A 21183-nucleotide genomic window follows, 5' to 3' on the forward strand; every position below is an offset into this window, starting at 1 on the left:
AGCCTGTCCATGAGCCCTTTCAATTCTAGCCCCCTTCTTGGGCCTCTAACAAACACTTGTCCCCTTCTCAGGACTTAGGCCAGTCTGCCAGAGGCCGGTGGGGGGACCTGGGGTTGCCCACTTCTCTGAGTCCTGACCCAGGGACACTATAAATAGCAGCCACATGCTGCTTCCTGTAATTCCATATCTGCTGCTGTTCCCCGGGCCATTTCCCACATAGCCCCTTCCTCTTCACCCTGAGCTCAGGGCTCTCTGTATGTTCCCTGATTGAGCAGGGTCTCTCCCAGGCCTCCTTGCCTGGAGAGTCTCACAGACTGGGCCTTCCTCATCGGTCTGGTGCCAGCCAGCAAGTGTGATCTGCTCAGGTGCTGCAGCATCTTTTATCTGGGCCTGCTTCACTCTGATTGGCTGCTTCCCTGCAGCCTCTCAAGGAGGCCTGGAGGACCCCTTACACTGCTCCTTTTCTGAGCCAGGAGGCATTAGGACCACAAGGCCTCCAGTAGGGGGCCTCAAAGGGCCAGGTACATCCTGCCACATCACCCAAAATACACAAGCAGAAAATAATAACACTGGACCCTTCCTTTGGACGTTCCCAGCCTTTTCACTTGAGAATCGCTTGCAATTGTCTTACCTGTACTTGAAGTGTAAACCTCAGTCAAATAACAAGCTGTGTGTAAATCCTGTTCAAGTATATCAGTGTGGCACTTTGGGAGTTCACCAGACCAGCAGGGGGTTTTCACGCCAGCCCTGAAACTCTGGGTTACTTCTTGTAGGGTGACACCAAGAGCCCCTCCAGCCCTGAGTCTCCCTCAGACCCCATCCCCTGTAGTGGTCGGCCCCTCCCACTGTAGCACTCACAAAATTTATCCAGTTGCTGCTCCTTTAAAGAGACAGTTTGGTTCGCTCCAGCTTGAAACTCTGCACTGAGATGGCTGTGGAATAAAACCAGATTACATTTATTAACACAGAACAGAGAGTTAAGCGATACCAGGTCGAAGGAACTGGGCTAGAAATGGTTACAAAAAAACTAAAGTAAAAACACACTTCTAAGACTGAAACCTAACCACAAATTAGAGTCTTTTGCTCAGTCATTTTCACCCCACAGCTCTTCTTCCGGCTTGGCTGGCCAACCCTTAGCCAGGACCCCACACAGTGCCCGAAGCACACAGTTTCTTTGTCTCCTCAGGTGAAGGATGCTATAACGGTGTTCACACTCTCTCTCTGCTCAGACCCCCAAAGTTTATCTTTGTTTTCAGAGCCAGGAAGCCCCCTAGGGTTCAGCCTGCTGTGTCCACGCAGCAGCTGATGCCAGGTTAAGTTTTGCAGTTTCCGTTCCTCTGGCATGATTGTGAAGTGGCTATCTCCGCTACTCACTGGTTTGATAGCCTCACCTGTGATGTAAATAGAGTCCATTGGCTCTCTGTGCTCATTTTACACCAGAGGCAGACTCAAGCAGGCGGGACCATGTTCCTTGGGCTAGCTATGGTGGGGTGACTTACAAATACATTTCAAGGATACATTTCCAGCATATATTTGTCATTTCTCACCTATCACCTGTACACACACCCCATAGTAATACTAATGACTAGCATGTCACCGGTTTACATGTTATACCTCACACAGCACCTGTTAGCACCTGAGGTGGGCAGGCAGCGAGATTCATTGCTAGATACCAGGCAGCCACTTTGTAAGGACTGAGGGACTAGAACACAGGGCTGTAGAGCCTGGCGCAGCTGCTATTGCTACAGTGCCACCAGGAGGCCATGCGGAGATATGGCTGGACAGTATTGTGGAGAGTAGGTGCTGCAGGAAGTACTGCCCACAAGACCTAGAGTGACCCTAGAGTGACCCTCTGATTGGTCAAGTGTCCCTACTTAACCCCAGGAGTTGCCCCAGAAAGTTGACTGGGCAACCATGTTGTCCTTGGCCTGTTGCAATACCAGACTTTGCTTTGTCTCCTGATCTCTGGTTTCTGACTCCAGCCTGATTCTGAGCCTGATTCCTGCCTCTCGATTCAAATCTGGTCCTGCTTCTGATCTCCAATCCTGGCCTGACTCTGAACCTGATCTGGTTTACTGGACCTGGCCTTGTGATTCTTCCAATTCCTGTCCAGTGTCTTCCATCCCTGCTGGGCAGACCTCAGCCCCTCTGTGACCAATAGGCAAGACTGCCTGGTTTCTTACCTCCTTGCCCTCTGGCACTGGGGTGCTGCTATGGTCACGGTTGCTTGGTTGTCAGGTTTCCATTACAGTTAGTGGGGTGTGCGCTTAGCATTACCTCGCGCTTAGGTAGCTGCTTTGGATGGAAATGTCCTTGTGCTTTTGTTTTGCTCTGTAAGCGTCTGTGAGAGAGAGAGACTCAGGGACATCATAATACCAGCTCACAGAGGGCAGAGGGTTACTGAAATCACCTTAGTGTACATTCACCAAAGAGGGTCACGTAAGGTCTCTAATGAAAGCCTGTGTCACCCTGCGCATCCTAATAATTGCAAAATGCATGCATGGTGGTTGTGTAAGGAGTTATATGTATACACCAAAAAATACATTCTGAAACTTTGTGACTAGGGAGTAGTCACCAGCAAAGGTGAAAAGTAATTTTTCTTTCAGGCAAGAAATTTAAAAGGAATAGGCAAACTGCAGGAGTTATCCTGTTTAGGGTAATATAACACACTTTGGGAACTATATCGGGGTGCAGATGAACCCCCAGTTACTCCTTCAGTCTGTGAGGAAACGCTGCCAGTGGACTTCCTCTTAAGAGAAGTGGTCTCGGCCAAACTGGTTGAAAATGCTGCAGAGAAGACTGGGGTAAGTTATCTTGTAGGTGATGGGACTGCTGTGGGAGTTAAGTTTAGGCTCTGGCAAGCATGTTGTGATTTTATTTTATTCTGTAACCCTTTGTTTCCAATTTTCTCACTCTTTCACTTGAATCTCTGTTCTTTGCTAACAAACTTATTCTTGCTTTTACTATAAACCTATCTAAGTACTGCGTGTTAAGTGGAGTGGTGTCCTGAGGTGGAACAAGTAAGCTGGTAAGTACAATTCCTTTGGGAACAGCAGGCCTGGCAATTCTGTGAGTGAAAAGTGGCTCAGGGTCTGGATGTTACAGAGAACACTTGGAGTACTTGGGGTTTGGTGTGTGCCTATCACTAGCTGTACAGAGAGAGCAAGAACTGCGGAGATTCATAGATTCCAGGGTGAGATAGGACCATTGTTGTCATCTAGGTCAGTGATTTTCAAACTTTTTTTATTTGTGGACACCCAAAAAATTTCGAATGGAGGTGCAGAACCACAGAGGTCCACAGACCACAGGTTGAAAATCACTGATCTAGTCTGACTTCCTGTATAGCACAGGCCAGAAAAATGCCCCCCAATTCATTCCTAGAGCAGGAATTGGTTTCTCTTAGCCAAACACCCAGGCTGGCAGGCCAGGCTTGTGTTGCCAGAGACTGGTGGTTTCAGGGAGCTGATCCACTGCAGCCTCTGACAAGACTTCCTCACACCAAGGACAGGTGGTGGTGAAGTGCTGGTCATGGCAGCGTGCCCTGCTGGAAATCTCCCTAAAGGCGTTGCCCTGCCCTGAATGTGGTGGTCACTTTGTATCTATGCATGTGTGAGGATCACCCCAGTTACACAGCTAACCCATCTTGTGCCACTGGTATTTAACAAATTGCTTAGTGTTGATTGATGTGGATTTTCAGGGAAAGAACTCTAAGCAGGAATAATATGAATACATTGCACTTCCATAGCTCACCCCAGCCAGGCACCTCCAAGTGCTTCCTCATCTGGTCACATTTTCCTTGTTGTGCCACTAGGAAACGGACACACAAAGCGGGATAGCATCTGGTGCCAGGTCAATGGTAGGGTCGGGCATGGATTCCAGAGGGCTGGATCCTGGGTGCTGCGGTCATGCTGGTTCATGCCACTGTTGTGGGAAAATCATGCCACTGGTAACCTTCAAGGGCCACATTTCAGGCAGCTTCTACCTGGATTATCCAATCTACTTGGACTCTAACCCAGTGACTACTCCTACAGTGCAGTCAGCTATTTGCCCTCTAAGTCAAACTGCCAGGTCATGGTGTTTCATCAGGGAAAGCAAATGGAGATGGGTCAGCAAACAAACAAATGGGATTAGCTTCCTGTGCTGATTGCAGCGTCTGCACCCACACTGGACTGCAGGCCAAGCCACAGCCTGGTCTATGTCCTTATCCCAAGAAAAAAATAACCTGAGGTTTGCTAGCAGCTGTTCCTGCAGTCGCTCCTGGTAGAATGTGACCCCAGCTGTTAATTCTGTCCTAATCGCCCCTGAGCTCCTCTTCCTCTGATGTGATGGCCATGCAAGCAGCAACATTTGAACACACAAAATGACCAATTAATAGTGAAACCCTGACTTGCAAATTAATAAAATATTTAAATCCACACAGTAACCAAGTCACATCTAAACTTCTGGTGCAAATGTAAATTCATAGCTGTGAAACCCAGAAGGGCACATTATGACCATCTAGTGTCTGACCCCCTGCATAGCACAGGGCACAGATTCGTCCCCCCCCCCCCCCCCCCCCCACACACACAGTGATTCCTGCATCCAACTCGGAACACCATCGTAGGATATGAGGGTTGGAAGGAACCTCAGGAAATCATCTAGTCCCACCCCCTGCTCACAGCAGGACTAACCTCAATTAAACCATCCCAGCCAGGGCTTTGTCAAGCCGCAGCTTAAAAACCTCTAAGGATGGGGTTTCCACCTCCTCCCTAAGTATTCCTAACCTAGTCCCATTCTTCACCATCCTTCTAGTGAAAGAGTTTTCCTAATATCCAACCTAGACCTCCCTCACTGCAACTTGAGACAGTTGCTCCTTGTTCTGTCATCTACCACCACTGAGACCAGCCTAGCTCCATCCTCCCTGGAACCCCTTTCAGGTAGTTGAAGGCTGCTATCAAATCCCCCCTCATTCTTCTCTTCTGCAGACTAAACAAGCCTAGTTCCCTCAGCCGCTCCTCATAAGGCTTGTGCTCCAGCCTCCTCATCATTTTTGTTGCCCTCCACTGGACTCTTTCCAACTTGTCCACATCCTTTTTGTAGTGGGGGGGGGCCCAAACCTAGACACAATACTCCAAATGCAGTCTCACAAATGCCGAATAATCATTGCCCTCGATCTGCTGGCAATGCTCCTACTAATGCAGCCCAAGATGCCGTTAGGGGCAATTGGGGCCCAGCGGGGTGATGGGGGGAGCCAGACAGGATTCCCCTCGCCCCCAGGTGCTGACCTCTCTGTCCAAGAGGCTGGAGCCGGGTTCTCTCCATCAGCAGCTGAACAGAGCAGCTTCTCCATCCCGGCTCCAGCAGCAGCTGCTGCTCGTCCGGCCCTCCCAGTGGTGGAGGTGGGTAACGGGACATTTAGTGTCTGCCCAGAACTGATTGGACATGAGCAGGTTCCCTTTTGGACCGACCTTTCCAGTCGAAAACTGGACACCTGGCAAGGCGCAGCCGCTCTGAGCCCAGTTTGACTGCAGCATTGGCGGTGCCGGGAGCTCTGGAGCAGCTCAGTCCCATCACCCAGCGTAAGCTGCAACCCCGTAGATGTGAGCCCCCGACTGGGTCTGGGCACTGTGCAGCTTTCCACTCGAGTCCCCTTCAAGGATGTAAATTGCCTGTCAGAATCTTCACAGCTGCACAGCCCAGGACCTGTCCCCGGGAGCTCGGGGAGATCCCCCCGCAGCTGGCAGCAGTAGCAGGACCCTTATCCTCTGTGTGGGCTGTCCCCTCACGCATGTGGCTACTAGCAGCTTTCCTCCCTGTATTACCCCACAGCCTGTGAGGCACTCCTAGCCCCAGGAGGCCTGATCCCCACCCCAGGAGGTTGGCCCCCTTGGCTAGAGGCAGCTCTTTGCAGTGATGGTTTATGGGATGGTAACATTATTATCCCCACAGCCACATCCCCATTGCCTTTCTCTGTGATCGTGGGACTTAGGGCAAGGCTGGCTGAGACACAACTGCCCCTGGCTGCCTTGGAGAGAAGGAAGCTGCGTCCTGGCCTGCCGGGAGGCAGAGTGAGATGCCATCCTGGGCATGAGGGCAGAGGGGAAGCATGGCAATCCCTTGCCAGATGGGTGCTGCAGGAGGGCTGTCATGCTGCAGGGCAGGGACAGCCAAATGCTGAGTGTAGGCAGAGTTGGTTCCAGGCTTTGGTTCCCAAGTGGTTTGCGGTTACCAACTGGTGCGTGCTGGGGCTGAAGGGATTCAGACCAGGAATCTGGGTCAGGCCAATCTCCAGTGGTTGCTGGTTGATTTTATAATCTCAGAAAAATCTCTGCCTCTGTTTTAGCCAAAGCCCATGGCTTGGCTTTGCTCTGCGACTGCTTTCAGTCGCCTTCCTGAGAAAAGCTGCGTCCTAAAAATGCATTGCAGAAGCTGAGCCTGATCTGTGACCTTGATCGTAGAGATGAAGTAAATAAACAAGCGGGAGAGAGGTCAGTGATAATATGTTTATATTCTGATTATACAGAAGGTTACATGCATGTTACAGAACAGAACCAGTTCTGAGCACTTGCTCCGCACTGTCCATTGACCTAGCCTGCCCTGCCCTGCCATGGCAACGCCTTTGTGGGGAAGCACACCCGGTACCACTGCACTGAGGCCTGAGGCCACGGGCATGGACAGAGCAGAATCCTTTGCGGGAACCACTTAGCGTTCTACAAGACAGGCCCTGGTCAGGAGTTGACCACTGCAGATGCTCACCTCTTGTCGTGGGATGCGGTTTGGTTTGACGTTATGTGATGCTAACCTCTTCAGTGCACAAAGGGCAGCTTTAAAGAGTTTCTGTCCTGAACATACTCCAAACCCTGTACCAGATGCACAGGGTATTGCCACAGCCAGCTCAGGACAGCTAACGGCACAGGCATGATGGAATAGATACAGGCTTTATCACAGTGCACAATGAGAATGGGTCTCATTGAGAGGGAAATCACCAAAGACACACAGCAAGTGACCCCAACCCCACGGACAGGAGGCAATTGGGGCAGCATGACATGCCCACAGAGGGGCTTTCAGTTCAATGATTCCTCTGCCAGGAATCCGGACCTACCGAACTCACATGAAAGCAATGCACTGCGACCAGAGACATAGAAACAGAGCCTAGCGTTGCCTTGCCAGGAGCCAGTACCTGGCCACTGGCTTTTCCCCAGAGTAGCACACATCCACTTGCTTCTTTTCTAAAACTAGTAGATGCTGCTCTGATAAAGAAGTAGTCATCTAGCAACACAGTGCAAAGAAAGAGATGGGAAGATACAAGGGAGACACACCTTCATTTTCATCCCAACAAAAGGCTGAGCTTTAGCTCAATAAAATACCTGAAAACCCATCTACTTCTACTCAGTGCTCAGGGTGGTGACAGGCAATGGGCAATTGTAAAAAGTGAACAATCTTGTCATTAGATAAAATGCATTTAAATTGTATGTTTTGATTCACTGACTTACTAACGACTCAAGTGAAGTTAAGATGATGAATATATATAATGTGTATATAAGAATACAGATATATAATGTGTTGATATATGTGCAACATATAATAAAAGTACAGGTAACAGAGAATATATAAAATACTTGATAACAAACACATTACAGGTGGTATCGCCCCATAGCAGACGTTGCTTGGGTTTCAGAATTATCCTTTTCCTCATCAGATGGTGTCATTTGTTACCTTTCGGATTGTCTGCATGCCGGAACCAATAAACAAAGTGACTATTCTACACAAACACAGCTTTTAGAAATCCCAAAGGCTTCTGAGGTCACATTGCATGGGCCCTTCTGTGGCTAATGGAGACGTCGTCTAAAATGAAGTATCTGAGAAGAGGAGGATTACAGTTTCTGTAGCAGAAATGGAGGCCAGGAGAGGTTTCTGAGAGACAGCACTTTTAAAAGAGCTCAAAACCAGTCCCTAGGCTACTTGCCGCCCATGTGCCACCAGAGGTTGTGGTGATTGCACTGTTTGTGCTGTTGTTTTGGCAGCACATAACAAACTAAATCCATTTGTAGGCTATAAACCACATCTCAGCATTGGGCCACCCAGCACACCCCTTTGGTGTCCTAATACAGCCAACATCTTTGTTTTTTACAGGCATGAGGCAAAGAAGAATTCTCTAAGGAGCACTATGAAGTGAGAGATCTGATTGGCCGGGGAAGATTTGACATGTTTGAGTATCTGGTAGAAGAGCACAGGTTAAGATGTACACCACAGTGGTTATCAGGATAATTCACAGCACTATTCACAGCTCCAGCTGTCAGGAAATGGTCAATGTAACATTTGGTGCCTAAGGCATCCCCCTTTCCTTTTAATGAGTGCAAGGTGTGGTACTGACAACACCATAAATACCCAGCCCAGCCCAACTTGTTCTCCTGTGTAAATAATGCTGCATCAGGATTCAGGGGAAAAAGCGTATAGGCTGGAATCCAAATCAGACAGCTACAAAAATGGACTTTTAGGATCACATTTTCAAAAGAAGGCCTCGAATTTTTGGTGTGGAATGACTGCCTGTGCGTGTTTGCATGGTCAGATTGGATAGTTAGGCCTGAAGTACCTGTTTTGCAGGCCTGCATGTGATAATTAGGCAAACAAGCAGCTGTGCACGTAAAATTTGCATGAACAAATTTGGACACCTAACAGATCCTGACTGAAAATCTGGGTGTGTGATGTGTGTGCTCACATGAAGGTGTGTGCATATATGTATACAGCGAGCTGAACATTGTAATAAACCACCCAAAGGACCAGCCAAACTAGGCCCCTACTAGAGAATGACCTTTTTAACTAGAGAACTGAAAACTTTCACATACCTTAAAGAGGTTAGTTAAATTAACAAGGAGTCACCCACTGGCAGCCGGTTTGACTGGAGAGACAGAGGAAGGGGTTAAATATATTGCCAATCCAGACAAGATTTGTTTGGTTAACTTGCAGTTACAGATTTGAATTCCTGAAGCATTTCAGTCTGTCCAACAACCTCTTAAAGTCAACAACATGCTGGAGTCTTTCTACTCAGAGCCCATCTGAGCCTGCATTTGTGTGTGCTCTGAATGGCCATCCACATTATGCAGAGAGATACTGAGCCAAGTGAATTCTCTGAGATACCTGCACTAAAATCAGTAGCATTACATCAGGAGTGAATGTGGCCCAGTGGCGGTATGTTTAACTGCTGAACTAGTCGTGGTCTTAGCCCCAGTACTGTCCCTAACCTATTTCCCTTCAAATCCAGACAGCAAAAGGTTGCTGTTGCAGGCTATTTTCTGCTCTAACCCTTTACTTTCTCAAAGGGGAGGAGAAAGACGTGTGCGGCCCCTTTGTGATTGGTTGATCCCATTGTGGTATTGCTGCTGTTCCGCATTGCAGGCTGACTGACAGAAGGGTTACATCTTCACACAAGGGAAGAGAATGAGAACACCAGGCTGTGTTCCTGTCATGAGGCCTCTAACTTTCCCAGGCCGTTTGCTCGAGAGAAAGAAAAATAAATGCATTAACACAAAGTTAGTTTCCTGGAACGTTCAATCCAGTTCACCCAGCTACACACATATTTTTATTCTGCCGCCATGGAAACGAGGTGTAAATATTTGGGGTTGGCGGGTTTTTGGAAGTTTTTATAAGTGTATGAAAGGTTTGCAAACCCCTACTTTATTTTATTGCATTTTACACGCTGTCTCCCATGAGCTGGATTACCAACTCTGGATCTGAGCATGGGTGGCCCGTTTTAATGGACGGCTGAGAGTTTTGGAACTGATTTAAAAAGATTAAAAAAACTCTGGATTGTCAGCTGCAGAGACAATGTCCTGTGTTCATTGTACAGACAATTTTATTACAAGCAGTGGCATTGCAGGATTCCTAGCCCTGCACCTGCCAGCCGGGCCCTAGGAAACCATCTCATGGAGAAGAGATAGTCATCTCAAGGTCCAATCAGTCCTTGGCCTTTTCACCTTTTAGCTTGTCAACTTGAAATTGGTTTGAGACCCCAGATTTATTTCACACTGGTCCTCACACAGTCTGCAGATGGTCACAACTTCTGGTGGCAACTAAGTTGGGCTGGAACCAAGGACAAAGGCTAATGTATGTTAGCTGTAATATTTTTCAAAATTGAAACAAGTCTGTCACCCTCCAGAAGCCCCATCTGTCCTGCTATCCTGCTTGGACAAGAGCTGGCCAAGTGCATGTCAGCAACACAAATATTCACGCACCATCTAATAGACTACGGAGACAAGACGGAGGGAAACAAACTGTATGAAGCTCAGCACTACTTGCCATTTGCTCAAGAATGTTGGGTTTTAGTTCCCATGTCTCCATTGATGCCTTTACGTCAGGTCCGTTCTCAGCAACTGACCCCAACTGTTTCAATTACTCATGTTCTTTCAACAAGTTTTACCTCCCCTAATGAACTTCCTCGTTTGGGTTTGTGCAGAACTATCACTTTGGCATGCCTATTGTCGCAAGAAATAACCGGGAGAAGTCTTCACCGTTAGAACACACCTCTCTACACCTTAGTAGCATTGAATAAGGCTGTGCACAGGCTTTGGGGGGTTGAAAACGGCTCTGGAAATGACAAGCGCAATAAATCTAACGCGGGCGGAGAGCTTTGGGTTGCTAGCCAGCTGCAGTGTTTTGGAAAAATGGTGTTTGTTTTATTTTTCTCGTTGTCTCCAGCTCAAAAGGAGTGCTGTTTTCCCAGCAGAGGAGGAGCGTGGAAAGGACCATCACTCACAATAACGTCAGCCAGCACACTGGCAATGGGAAATGTGTTACTAGCTGAAGAAAGCAGTCTGGGAGCTACACTTGCACCCTGGTTATGGGATGAAGTGAACTGTGATTGTTACCAGTTTGTGACTCTCGGCCAACCTGCCTCTGTCCGCACACCAGCTGTTTTCAAAAGACAACCTTGTGGAAACCCAGGTCTGTGTGCCCATGCTTTCCATGCTGCCTGACCATGACTGGATCAGTGCATGCTGGGAAAAACCCATCCTGCCTTGGTCTCCGGCAGACATGCCCAAAGACCAGAAAGTGGAGCCATGCTCCCACTTGGAAAGCAGGGACCGGGTAAGACAGGCCAAACCAGTCATCTGAACACAGTTTGGAGGAGCTTACATGGCAAATAACAATGTGTCCTTGGATCCAGGAAGGGAGCCATATCTTTGTTGTGGGGTGGGGCATGACACTTGGTTCTGCCATGGCTCTAGTTACTAACCATGCAGTCACCATGTTGTGTGTGGACACAAAGGGCAATTGGAGCCAGCCCTGTCACGAACTGGTCTCAGAGTCAGTGAGAGGCCTTCAGAGAGCAGATGCTTCAGGTGAGCTGTGGTCACTTGCTATCAAACATCTCTTCCCACACAGACAGTCCCAACAGCACGGAGCGCTAGCACTTACAGCCCAGTCACTCCAAGGTCTGGTGCCCTGGCGGGAGGAGACAGCGCATGTTTTAACATGCTTTCTGTGCCATTAGTATTTGACATGTTCAGCTTATCATGGCGTGAGCATCAGAGCAGTGTAACCTGTGACATGCGAGTGGGGACGGGTGAAGCCATAGGGTCTAGAGGCTCAGTCGTGTGGTTGGTTTAGATAAACACTGACATGTGGATGCATTTCTTACACTCATTTGAGCTTATTTGAATCAAGACTGCTTAGATCCAGCTAGAGGACTGGACTCTGTAGGACCTATAAGCTCTGCAGGACACAGACCTGCAAACAGGTGAGTGGCCCAGGCTCCTGCAAGCCTCCTTTGCGTCTCCATGGAGCCACTCTGGACAAGCTTGCAATTTCATCCCATTTGGTCCATGCATCAGGCTGTCAGCTGGCTGCCAAGGTGGCCCTCAGGAACGCAGGCTAAGACCAACAGGTAAAATCACTAGGCCTTTTTCATAACAGGGATCTTGTGAAGGGAGCACGGAAAGAGACTGTAAAAGAGGAGACATTTGGCACATAGGGGAGAGTCCAAAATAATGTGGAAGGAGTTTAGCAGTTGGGGGTTTTCTCAGTTTGGTACCATTAAGGCAAAGCTGCTACAGAATAAAGGTGGGCTATTGGAAAGAGGCGATAGATAGCATGGCTCACAGAGATTGCTGGGCAGGGGGAATGCATTGCACAGCCTTGCTACATTGCTACTTGATTAGCTCCTGATAAAACTCTGACCGCACAAATCTGGGCAGGGAGTCCTTCTCCATAAGTGCAAAGATCCGCTTCTGAGCCTCATTGAAGCTGCTCACTGAAGGCTCCACCAAGTTCTTCATGGTCACAGCTTTGGTGTTGTGGTCAATATTCACCTGTGATGAGGACACAATAGGAGGTGACCAGGACAAGGACATGGTGCCCGAAGCAAAGGGTTGAGAACCATTCTGCCCTCCCCAAATACAGTCATGCAGGGAGGAGGATGAGTGACCAAAGCCAGGTTCATTGGGAGGCACTGGTAACAACTCCATAGTTCAGGTGGAGATTTTTTCTGCACTTGAAGAAGGAATTCAGCCTTCGGTTCTGTGTGAAAAGCAGCACATAACCGCCCCAGAGTTCCAGAACCAACTCACTGGCAATGAATGAATGTTCTGGGGATTTACATGAGAATCCTTTAATTAGTTTATGATTTAAAATCGATAGAACCTGGCTCCTTGAAGAAATTTAGCATCTTTCCTTTGTCCAGAATGTCCTTAATAATTCCATCCATGTTAAACTTTCCATACTGATAAATGGCTTGAAATCTTGTGCACAGGCTAGATCGGGAGAAATATGGTTGTGCTCAGATTAAGTTAATGAGGATTGTTGTAAATCCAAATGGTTAAGAAGATTGCTTTGGAATTTGGTGTGTCTCTTGGGAATGCAGAGGTGCATGAGTGATCCAAAATTGGGGTCATTTTCCCAAGTTACAGCCCCCACCCCACTAGACAGTTTTTTTCTGCAACCTTGTATTGTTAAATTGAGAGGCACTGATGACTGGATGAATCACAGGCCTATGAGACTGATGGATGTGAAATCACCCTGCCATTAACATAGCTAAGGCTAAAGGAATCACAGCCGTCTGCCTAAGACAAAAGCAGTTTTGGTCACTAAGTTGCTGGAGGTTGCTACAATTTGTGAGTCATAGGTGGCAATTTTATTTTGGGGGGAGGTAATCAAAGTATTTGGGGGGAGTAATAGACACGTGACTGCTTCCTGGGAGGGAGGGCTATTGGAGGCGGAGGAGTTGGGGGAATAGTGCAAGAAGGATTTGGGGCTGCAGCAAGGGGCCAGGAAATAAATTTGGGTGGCTGGCTGGGTAGGAGAACTAGTTTGGGGGTTCAGATCGGGGAAGCATGGCACCCCCCCGCTATAACAGTGCATCCCAACCCCTGCCTCCCCAGACTCAGTGCACCCCAGTCTCTGTACCCAACCTCTTGTATCCCCTGCTCTTCCCGTGCACCCCAATCCCCATCTCCCAACCTGCCTGCATCCCCAGCTCTGCCAGCACATCCTAACTACCCTGCATCCCTACCCCCTGCACCCCCAACTCTACCAGTGCACTCCAATGACCCTGCACCCAAACCCCATTCCTTTGCCCCACAGCTGTCCGTTGCGCTAGGCACTGCATGTGATCTGAGTGACAGGAGGGGGAAGCACTAGCAATGAAGACCTTTGAATACCAGGGAGTGAGGACTTCAGGGAGACACATTCCCTGTTTGTGGTGGGGAGGGCTGGATACGGAGGCATGGCTGGGGAAGTGTGCCAAAGCAGAGCTGGGGGGGCCCTGCTGGTGTGTGTGTGTGTTTGGGTGGGGCGGCGGGGGAATGGCTGGCTCAGTGTGCTAACTGAGGGTCATGATATGTACAGCTGTCTAAATGACTAACTTCTCCCAGCAACTTATCTTTTCATGTTAAAACCCCGCTAGGAAATGCAATGGGAAAAACGCCATTGACGCAGGGCTACGGTTGCTGGGTGGTATGTCGTCCCTGTGCAGAACAGTGTAAGAGGGACTCCTGTGAGTGAGAGTCAAGCCTAACCCTACCCCTAGCCCATCCTGGGAGGTGGGGGTGTAAAAGGAGATGAAGTGCTCCCACATTTCAGCAATGATGGGGTTGGCAGAGTAAAGGTCTGTGTATCAACGGGGCAAATGGGGGCATTACTGAAAGAGGACAGAGTTAAGGTGGCAAGGGAAACCTTACTGGTGCATTGCCTGGTTTTCAGACATTTGAGTTTGCAACTCAGCACGCTACCACGGGTTGATGTATCGCCATGCACCGTAACTCTGCCTTAATGGAGCTTTTGGTCATGCAATAATACTTAGTTTGGGGATAATTAGGACATTGCTGTAAAGTTGTTTCCCTTAAATTACCAGTATGAACTCTCAACCTTAAAGCCATCTTAATTTAGTTTGTATGGGGGAATATACACAGAGACAGGACATCAGAGGGGCAACTGTGGCTCCTGGCCTGCCTTTCCCCACTTTTGTTTCTTTGGGCCACAGGGCTTCTCCACAAGAGGGAGATCAGCAGATTCCCTGTCTCTGCACTGGTGGAGGTGATGAGATCCCCTGCACGGAGCTGAGGGATGAAGGGGGAAGGTGGAGACAGCCTTGTGCTTGGAGAAGGGACAGCCAGTGGAGGGATGCAAAGAGGGACAGGTGGGTTAGGAGAGGGGCCGGCAGCAGCATTGGGAATAGTTGTGAGTGTTTGTTTGGAGGCATGAAGGCCCCAGGCAGGCGATGCAAGGGGCTTGGAGGTGTGGCTGTGGGAGAGGGCCAGATCAAAGTGACCTGCTGGTTCCCAGTGTGAGTGCCAGGGCAGATCAGGATGTAGTCCATTGTGACAGTGGGGAGAAGGAAGGGCTTGGGGGTAGATGAGAAGCTCTGTTTAAGCTGTGTTAGATTTCAGTGACAGCTGGCCATCCCTGGGAGATGTCAGCGAGACAGGCTTAGATGTCAGTGGATGGCGTGAGGCAGGTCTGGGGGTGATAGGCAAACTAGTGAATCATCACCAGAGAGATAAAGATGTTGCTGGCATCACAGACTCTTTAACCATAACTAAATCCTTGCACATTTCTCATCTTAGCCCGGGCGCCTACCACAGTAATCCAGGTGCCTTGTTCACAAGCTCCAGGGAGGAAGGGCAGCTGGTGTGAGCAAAGTGCAACCACCAGGCCAGATGATTCCACAGCATGGGGCATGGTGACCCTTCCCTCTGCACCAATGCAGAATTGCATGCTGGGAGTTGCAGGCACCATTGGCCAGGCCTCTGGATTATAGACCAGGTGGTTGGAATCTGCTCCAGTTTTTGCATGTTTGCTGTGGCTCTTCAGGTGTAGACAAGATGCCTACATGGCTTTGAAGAGAGCACAGTGTGAGCAACCGGTTTTGGTGTTATCAGTACTCGGGTCATGAATCCATCCTTCCCCACACCAATCACCCCTCTGACTGGACTGACCTCTTTAGGCGCCTCTGTCTGGATGAACTCCTCATAAATTTTCTTGGCCTTCTCAGCCATCTTGGTGGGGGACTTGATTTTCTTGTAGTCTTCGCAGGAGATCCAGAACTCAATGTTCTCCTCACTGAACTCAGATCGAAGGAAGCTCCTGAAGCTGGCAAGCCCATCTGTACAAAGAGACAATTGGGAAAGGCTCCTTTCAACGTCCCACTCCCCAGTACAATCTGCTGGGAGAAATGACTTTGCCATGGCTGGGGCAGTTTGAGAGTGGAGGGGAAATGGCACTGTCTCAGCCCACATGCAATACATCCAGGTGTTTCTCCTCCCCCATCATTTCCAACTGGATGTCACCAGTTTATAGCAAAAATTCTTGATGTTAGTCCCTAAATATATGACCTTGGCACTTTGCATTATTAAATTTCATCCCATTTCTATTACTCCAGTTTTCAATGTTTTCTTCTTGTACAATATTCTGATCCTCCTCCATACTGTCAATATCTCCCAATTTTGTGTCATCCGCATGTTTTATTAGCACATTCCCACTTTTTGTGCCAAGGTCATGAATGAAAATGTTAGATAAGATTGGTCCCAAGACCATTCCCAGAGGAACTCCACTAGTAACCTCCCTCCAACCTGACAGTTCCTCTTTCACCATGACCTGTTGTAGTCTCCCCTTTACCCAGTTCCTTATCCACCTTTCAGTTCTCATATTAATCCCCATCTTCTCCAATTTAACTAATAATTTCCCCTGTGGAGCTGTATCAAATGCTTTACTGAAATCCAGGTAGATTAGATCTACTGCATTTTCTTTGTCTGAAATCAATTATCTTCTTAAAGAAAGAGATCAGGTTGGTCTGGCACGATCTACCTTTTATAAAATCATTTTGTATTTTATCTCAATTACTTCTTTGTCCTTAACTACTTTCTCTTTCAAAATTTGTTCCAAGGCCTTGCATACAACTGAGATGAAATGAAAAGGCCTGTAGTTTCCTGGATCACGTTCTTAAAAATAGGTATTATAGTAGCAATTCTCCAGTCATAGGATTCGACCCCTGATTTACAAATTCATTGGGGCTGCAATTTCACGTGCCAGTTCCTTTAATATGCTCACGTGTCCCGGGGCCATGGCTGAGTCTAGCTGCACATATGGGGTTATATCACTCGAGCCTTGCCAGTTCCTTTGCCATCTGGAACATTGTGGCGATCTCTAGCAGCACCCTCAGGAACTGGAGAGAGTGAGGTATTGGTGCGAGGACAAAATCCCACTGCAGCCAATAGATGGGGGAGCTGGGTCCATGTCCTCCTGGACTGACAGGGAACCGACTCTGCAAACACTGCCTGGGGCGAGAAGCTGCAGAAAATAAAAAGCTAGGTGTGTGTGGCGGGGGAAGGAACTGTAGTGGGTGGGTGTCACTGCCCCCTGGCCAAGGGCTGGGACTTTTCCTGGTTGTTTTGTGCCCCCTCTCAGCCCTACTGCTACAGTTGATCTATTTAGCTGCTGCGTGGAAAGTCCTGCACTGCTGGTTTAACAAAAAATGCTTTAAAATGGAAAATACCTCAGGTCACTGTAAAAGCCATAGCCCTGGACAAGGCTGACTGGGGAACCCAGCTGTTTCCCCACACCCCGTGTGCCAGTCCTGCCCCCTGCACTGGGTCTGCCACCCCACCTCCTGGCTTTTGTACAGTTGGAGTTTCTCAGGCCACAAGAGGCCACTGGTTATGTCTTCCCCAAACTCTCCTTCCCCAGGCTACTGCAAGTGCCTTTGAGCCCCCGGCTCCCCACGTGCTCCCTTGGCATTGCCCTGCGTCACTCGCTCCCCCTCTGCCATGATTATTCACGCCCCTGAGACATCGCTGGGGGCATGAACAATCCATACCCTAGGTCCCTGTGTAGACGGCACTTGGTCGATGGAAGAATGCTTCCATCGACTTCGCTACCGCCTCTCAAGGAGGTGGGCACCTCTGCCAATGGGAGAACCCTCCTGTCGGCTCAGGTAGTGTCTTCACGAGAGGGGTGCAGCTGCAGTAGTGCATCTGTGCCACTGTGGCATTTCAAGTGCAGTCCTATCGTAAGGGAACATCTGGGCTGAAACTGGCCCCATAACACTCCAGGAGAATTTTGTCACTCAAGTCATTGGGGTCAGGATTCCCCCCAGCATGGATCATTTTCTCTGGACTTGAAGACAGGGCCATGAAGCTCACACACTAGCATTAGCCTTTCTGTTGCGTTCCACAACTTGTCTGTAAAGCCTGATGTCTAAAGGCTTTCAATCATGGCACTGGGCGATGGAAGAGTAAAGAACCAGTCGCCAAGGGCATTAAAAAATCCTTTAAGTCTCTCAGAAATAGTGAGCTTCTGAGAGAGGTATTTAGTTCAGCTGGCTGTCAGGGAATTAAAGGAACAAGCCAGGAGGTTAAGGCCACTGATTCTGGGCATCGGCTTTTACCACAGAGGCTGCTCCGAGACTGGTCCCAAACCAGCTCTGTCCAGGTAAAAAGACAGAGAATACACTGACAGAATGGGGGTGCTGGAACGAACGGACACAGGAAAGAGCAGAATTGCATGGCACATAGCCCAGAGGGCTGAGAATTTAGGTGTTTCTAGAAAGGCTAACAACTGATTACTGAAGAAGGCTATTTTTCCAGAGAGCAGCTATTCAGCTGACATTGAGAGATGGTTGGAATTCCATTCCCCGCCCCCAAGGAAAATGCTGACGAAAATAGCTGTATTCCCTCCCCCCCATTTTCATTGAACACTGAAAACTGAACATTTTTGGCCCAACCCTTCACATTTTCTTTTTTGACAAAAAAATTAAAATTTTCTGCAGGAAGCAGAAACTTTTAATGAAAAGGCATTGGACAGTCAAAACAACTCCACACTCGGCTGTCCCAGGGGGCAGCGTAGGTGACCACCGTGATCTCATCTGCCTGTGGAATCCAGGAGTGTCTGATTCAATGACCTGCAGGGAGAACGGACCTACATCGCCCAGTCACTAACGCCCCTGCACCCACCGGGGTGGGACTGCAAACCAGAGCACACTGCACTGCTGTGGAGATGTGAGGGACGGACACTGTGACCCTTCGCTCAGTGGAGGGGTGTGAGGGAGGCCTCTGCTCCCTGTTCTGAGCTGTACCTGGGAGTAGATGGCAAGGGACGCATGAAGGAAAAGGGATTGGCTTAAACAAGGCCCAGGAGCTCCTGTCCCAGAGGCAGAGGACCAGGCTGCGTAGGGCGATGGGGTCTATGGGAAGGGGTCGGTGATGTTACATTTTCTGGGGGGATTGGGGCTGCATGTGACACTGGGGAGTGGGATGTAAATGAGCTCCAAGTGCAGCCAGGGCCCAAGCATAATTTTTTCAGGCCCAGTACAGACTTGTAACATGGACCCCCGCCACACACACATCACAATCCCTCATCCCAAACGTACAGTCTCACAAGCCATGAACATTTTTTCCCTCATGGTAAAGGGGATTGCAGTCTGGGTTGGGCCCCCCAGGGCCTCCAGGGCCCAGTGAAGCATACCCTCCCCCTCCCCTGTGGAGGCTCTGTGTGAAGCAAAGAAAGAGGCAAGGGAAGAACTGGCAGGCCTGGGAGAGGATCCTGATGGGGACAAGCTGCTTGGACATGGGAGGAGCCATCCATGGCCAGCCGAGCACAGCTTCAGGGCCAGAGAACCCAGGGCTTCACCACGCCTGTGTGTGGAACTCGCTGGGATGCCAGCCATGAAACCCCACGGCTCAGCCTGGAGTCAGGGGAAAGGGAAATCCCAGGTGAAGAAAGGCTCTGGATTCCCCGTTCTCCCTGCTGCTGCTCTGGGAGCATGCCACAGGCACCATCAGGCCATTTGTGTCCCCAGGTCCCTCTGTGCTCACATCACTGCAGTGGGGTTCAATGCACACCTCAGACCTGCACAGCATCCTGAGCATACTGCCGTCAGTGCATGAATAGCCACAGCATGCCTCCTGTCACCCCGACACACACAGCACCGAGTTCTAGGAGCTCTCTGTCTTGGAGGCCTTTGTCCAGCTTTACATTGCAGCTGCTGAGTTTCATAGAATCATCATAGAATCATTGAAGATGGGGGTTGGAAGAGACCTCAGGAGGTCATCTAGTCCCACCCCTGCTCAAAGCAGGACGAACCCCAACTACGTCATCCCAGCCAGGGCTTTGTCAAGCCGCATCTTAAAAACCTCTAAGGATGGAGATTCCACCATACCCCTAGGTAACCCATTCCAGTGCTTCACCACCATCCTAGGAAAAAAGGTTTTCCTAATATCCAACCTAGACCTCCCCCACTGCAACTTGAGACCATTGCTCCTTGTTCTATCATCTGCCACCACTGAGAACAGCCTAGTGTTTCAGGTAGTTAAAGGCTGATATCAAATTCCCCCTCATTCTTCTCTTCTGCAGACGAAACAAGCCTAGTTCCCTCAGCCTCTCCTCATAAGTCCCGTGCTCCAGCCCCCTGATCATTTATGTTGCCCTTCGCTTGACTCTCTCTAATTTGTCCACATCCCTTCTGTAGTGGGGGGCCCAAAACTGGACACAATACTCCAAATGCGGCCTCACCAGTGCTGAATAGAAGGGAATAATCACTTCCCTCAATCTGCTGGCAATGCTCCTACTAATGCCACCCAATATGCTATTAGCCTTCTTATCCACTGTAACCCCCAGGTCCTTTTCTGCAGAACTGCTGCCTAGACCATCGGTCCCCAGTCTGTAGCTGCGCATGGGATTCTTCCATCCTAAGTGCAGGACTCTGCAGTTGTCCTTGTTGAACCTCATCGCATTTTTTTTGGCCTAATCCTCCAATTTGTCCAGGTCACTCTATATCCTATCCCTACATGCCAGAGTATCTACCACTCCCCCTAGCTTAGTGTCATCTGCAAAATTGCTGAGGGTGCAATCCAGCCCATCTTCCAGATCATTAATGAAGATGTCGAACAAAACCGGCCCCAGGACTCACCCCTGGTGCACTCCGCTTGTTATTGGCTGCCAGCTAGACATTGAGCCTGATGATCTAGCCAGCTTTCTAGCCATTTTATAGTCCATTCATCCAACCCATAGGTCTTTAAGTACTTTTTCGCTCTATTTCTTGACTGAAATCTTATGCAAGGCTGGGAGCAGGGCATGGGTGGAGGGGAATGGGGATCTTCCTCAGCTCTCTGACAACCCCGCTTCCTTCTGTACCCAGCAGAAACACTAGCCCTTAGCAGTGGCAGGGCCCTTTCCTCTTCCCTACCCCGGAACCATCAAGCTCCCCGCAGGTTGTTATTACAAGGAATCACTGGGAGGGATCACTGCTTTACACCGGGGGGAATATTTCACACGGAGGGCTTCTCCGAGTCTGTTCTCACTGCTGGGGCCCAGTAAACTTACAAGCATTTTGCAGGAGCTTCTCCAGGGACTCACGCCACTGCAAAGCCTCATCTGGCGAGGGCCTAGGGGGAGATAAAACCACAGAACGGGATTGTGACAGTGCATCGTCAATGAAAACGTAGGAGATCTGAGAACACTTCCCAGGCCTTATCGCCCCTTTTACAGAAGGGAAACCAAACGATGAAGTGACTTGTCCAAGGGCACACGACAAGTCAGTGGCAGAGACAGGACCGGAACCCAGAAAAGGCATTAACCACTAACATATGACTCTCCCCCCAAATCATCTGCCCAGTCATGCATTATCTGCAGTCCTCACAGTTTAGTCTAGCACTGAATGGCATGAAGGACAGGGGATCCCATCAGCCTGCAGCCCTCACTGTCAGGAAACCTCCC

General features: G+C 49.3%; 1 protein-coding gene across 1 annotated transcript in view; it reads right to left on the reverse strand.

Annotated features, from left to right (window-relative positions):
- Positions 1–6468: 6468 nt before the first annotated feature.
- Positions 6469–21183, reverse strand: part of RGS5 (regulator of G protein signaling 5) — a 53918-nt gene continuing 39203 nt past the window's right edge. The window contains exons 3-5 of the mRNA XM_067532410.1: positions 20791–20852; positions 15411–15577; positions 6469–12287 (exon numbers count right to left, since the gene is read on the reverse strand). Of these exons, the coding sequence (XP_067388511.1) occupies positions 12126–12287; positions 15411–15577; positions 20791–20852 (391 nt within the window). The 3' untranslated portion in view covers positions 6469–12125. The remainder of the gene's footprint in view (positions 12288–15410; positions 15578–20790; positions 20853–21183) is intronic.

Source organism: Emydura macquarii, unplaced genomic scaffold, assembly GCF_026122565.2.
Source record: "Emydura macquarii macquarii isolate MOO-44397 ecotype Brisbane River unplaced genomic scaffold, CSIRO-AGI_Emac_v2 contig_3287, whole genome shotgun sequence".
NCBI classification, from domain to species: Eukaryota; Metazoa; Chordata; order Testudines; family Chelidae; genus Emydura; species Emydura macquarii.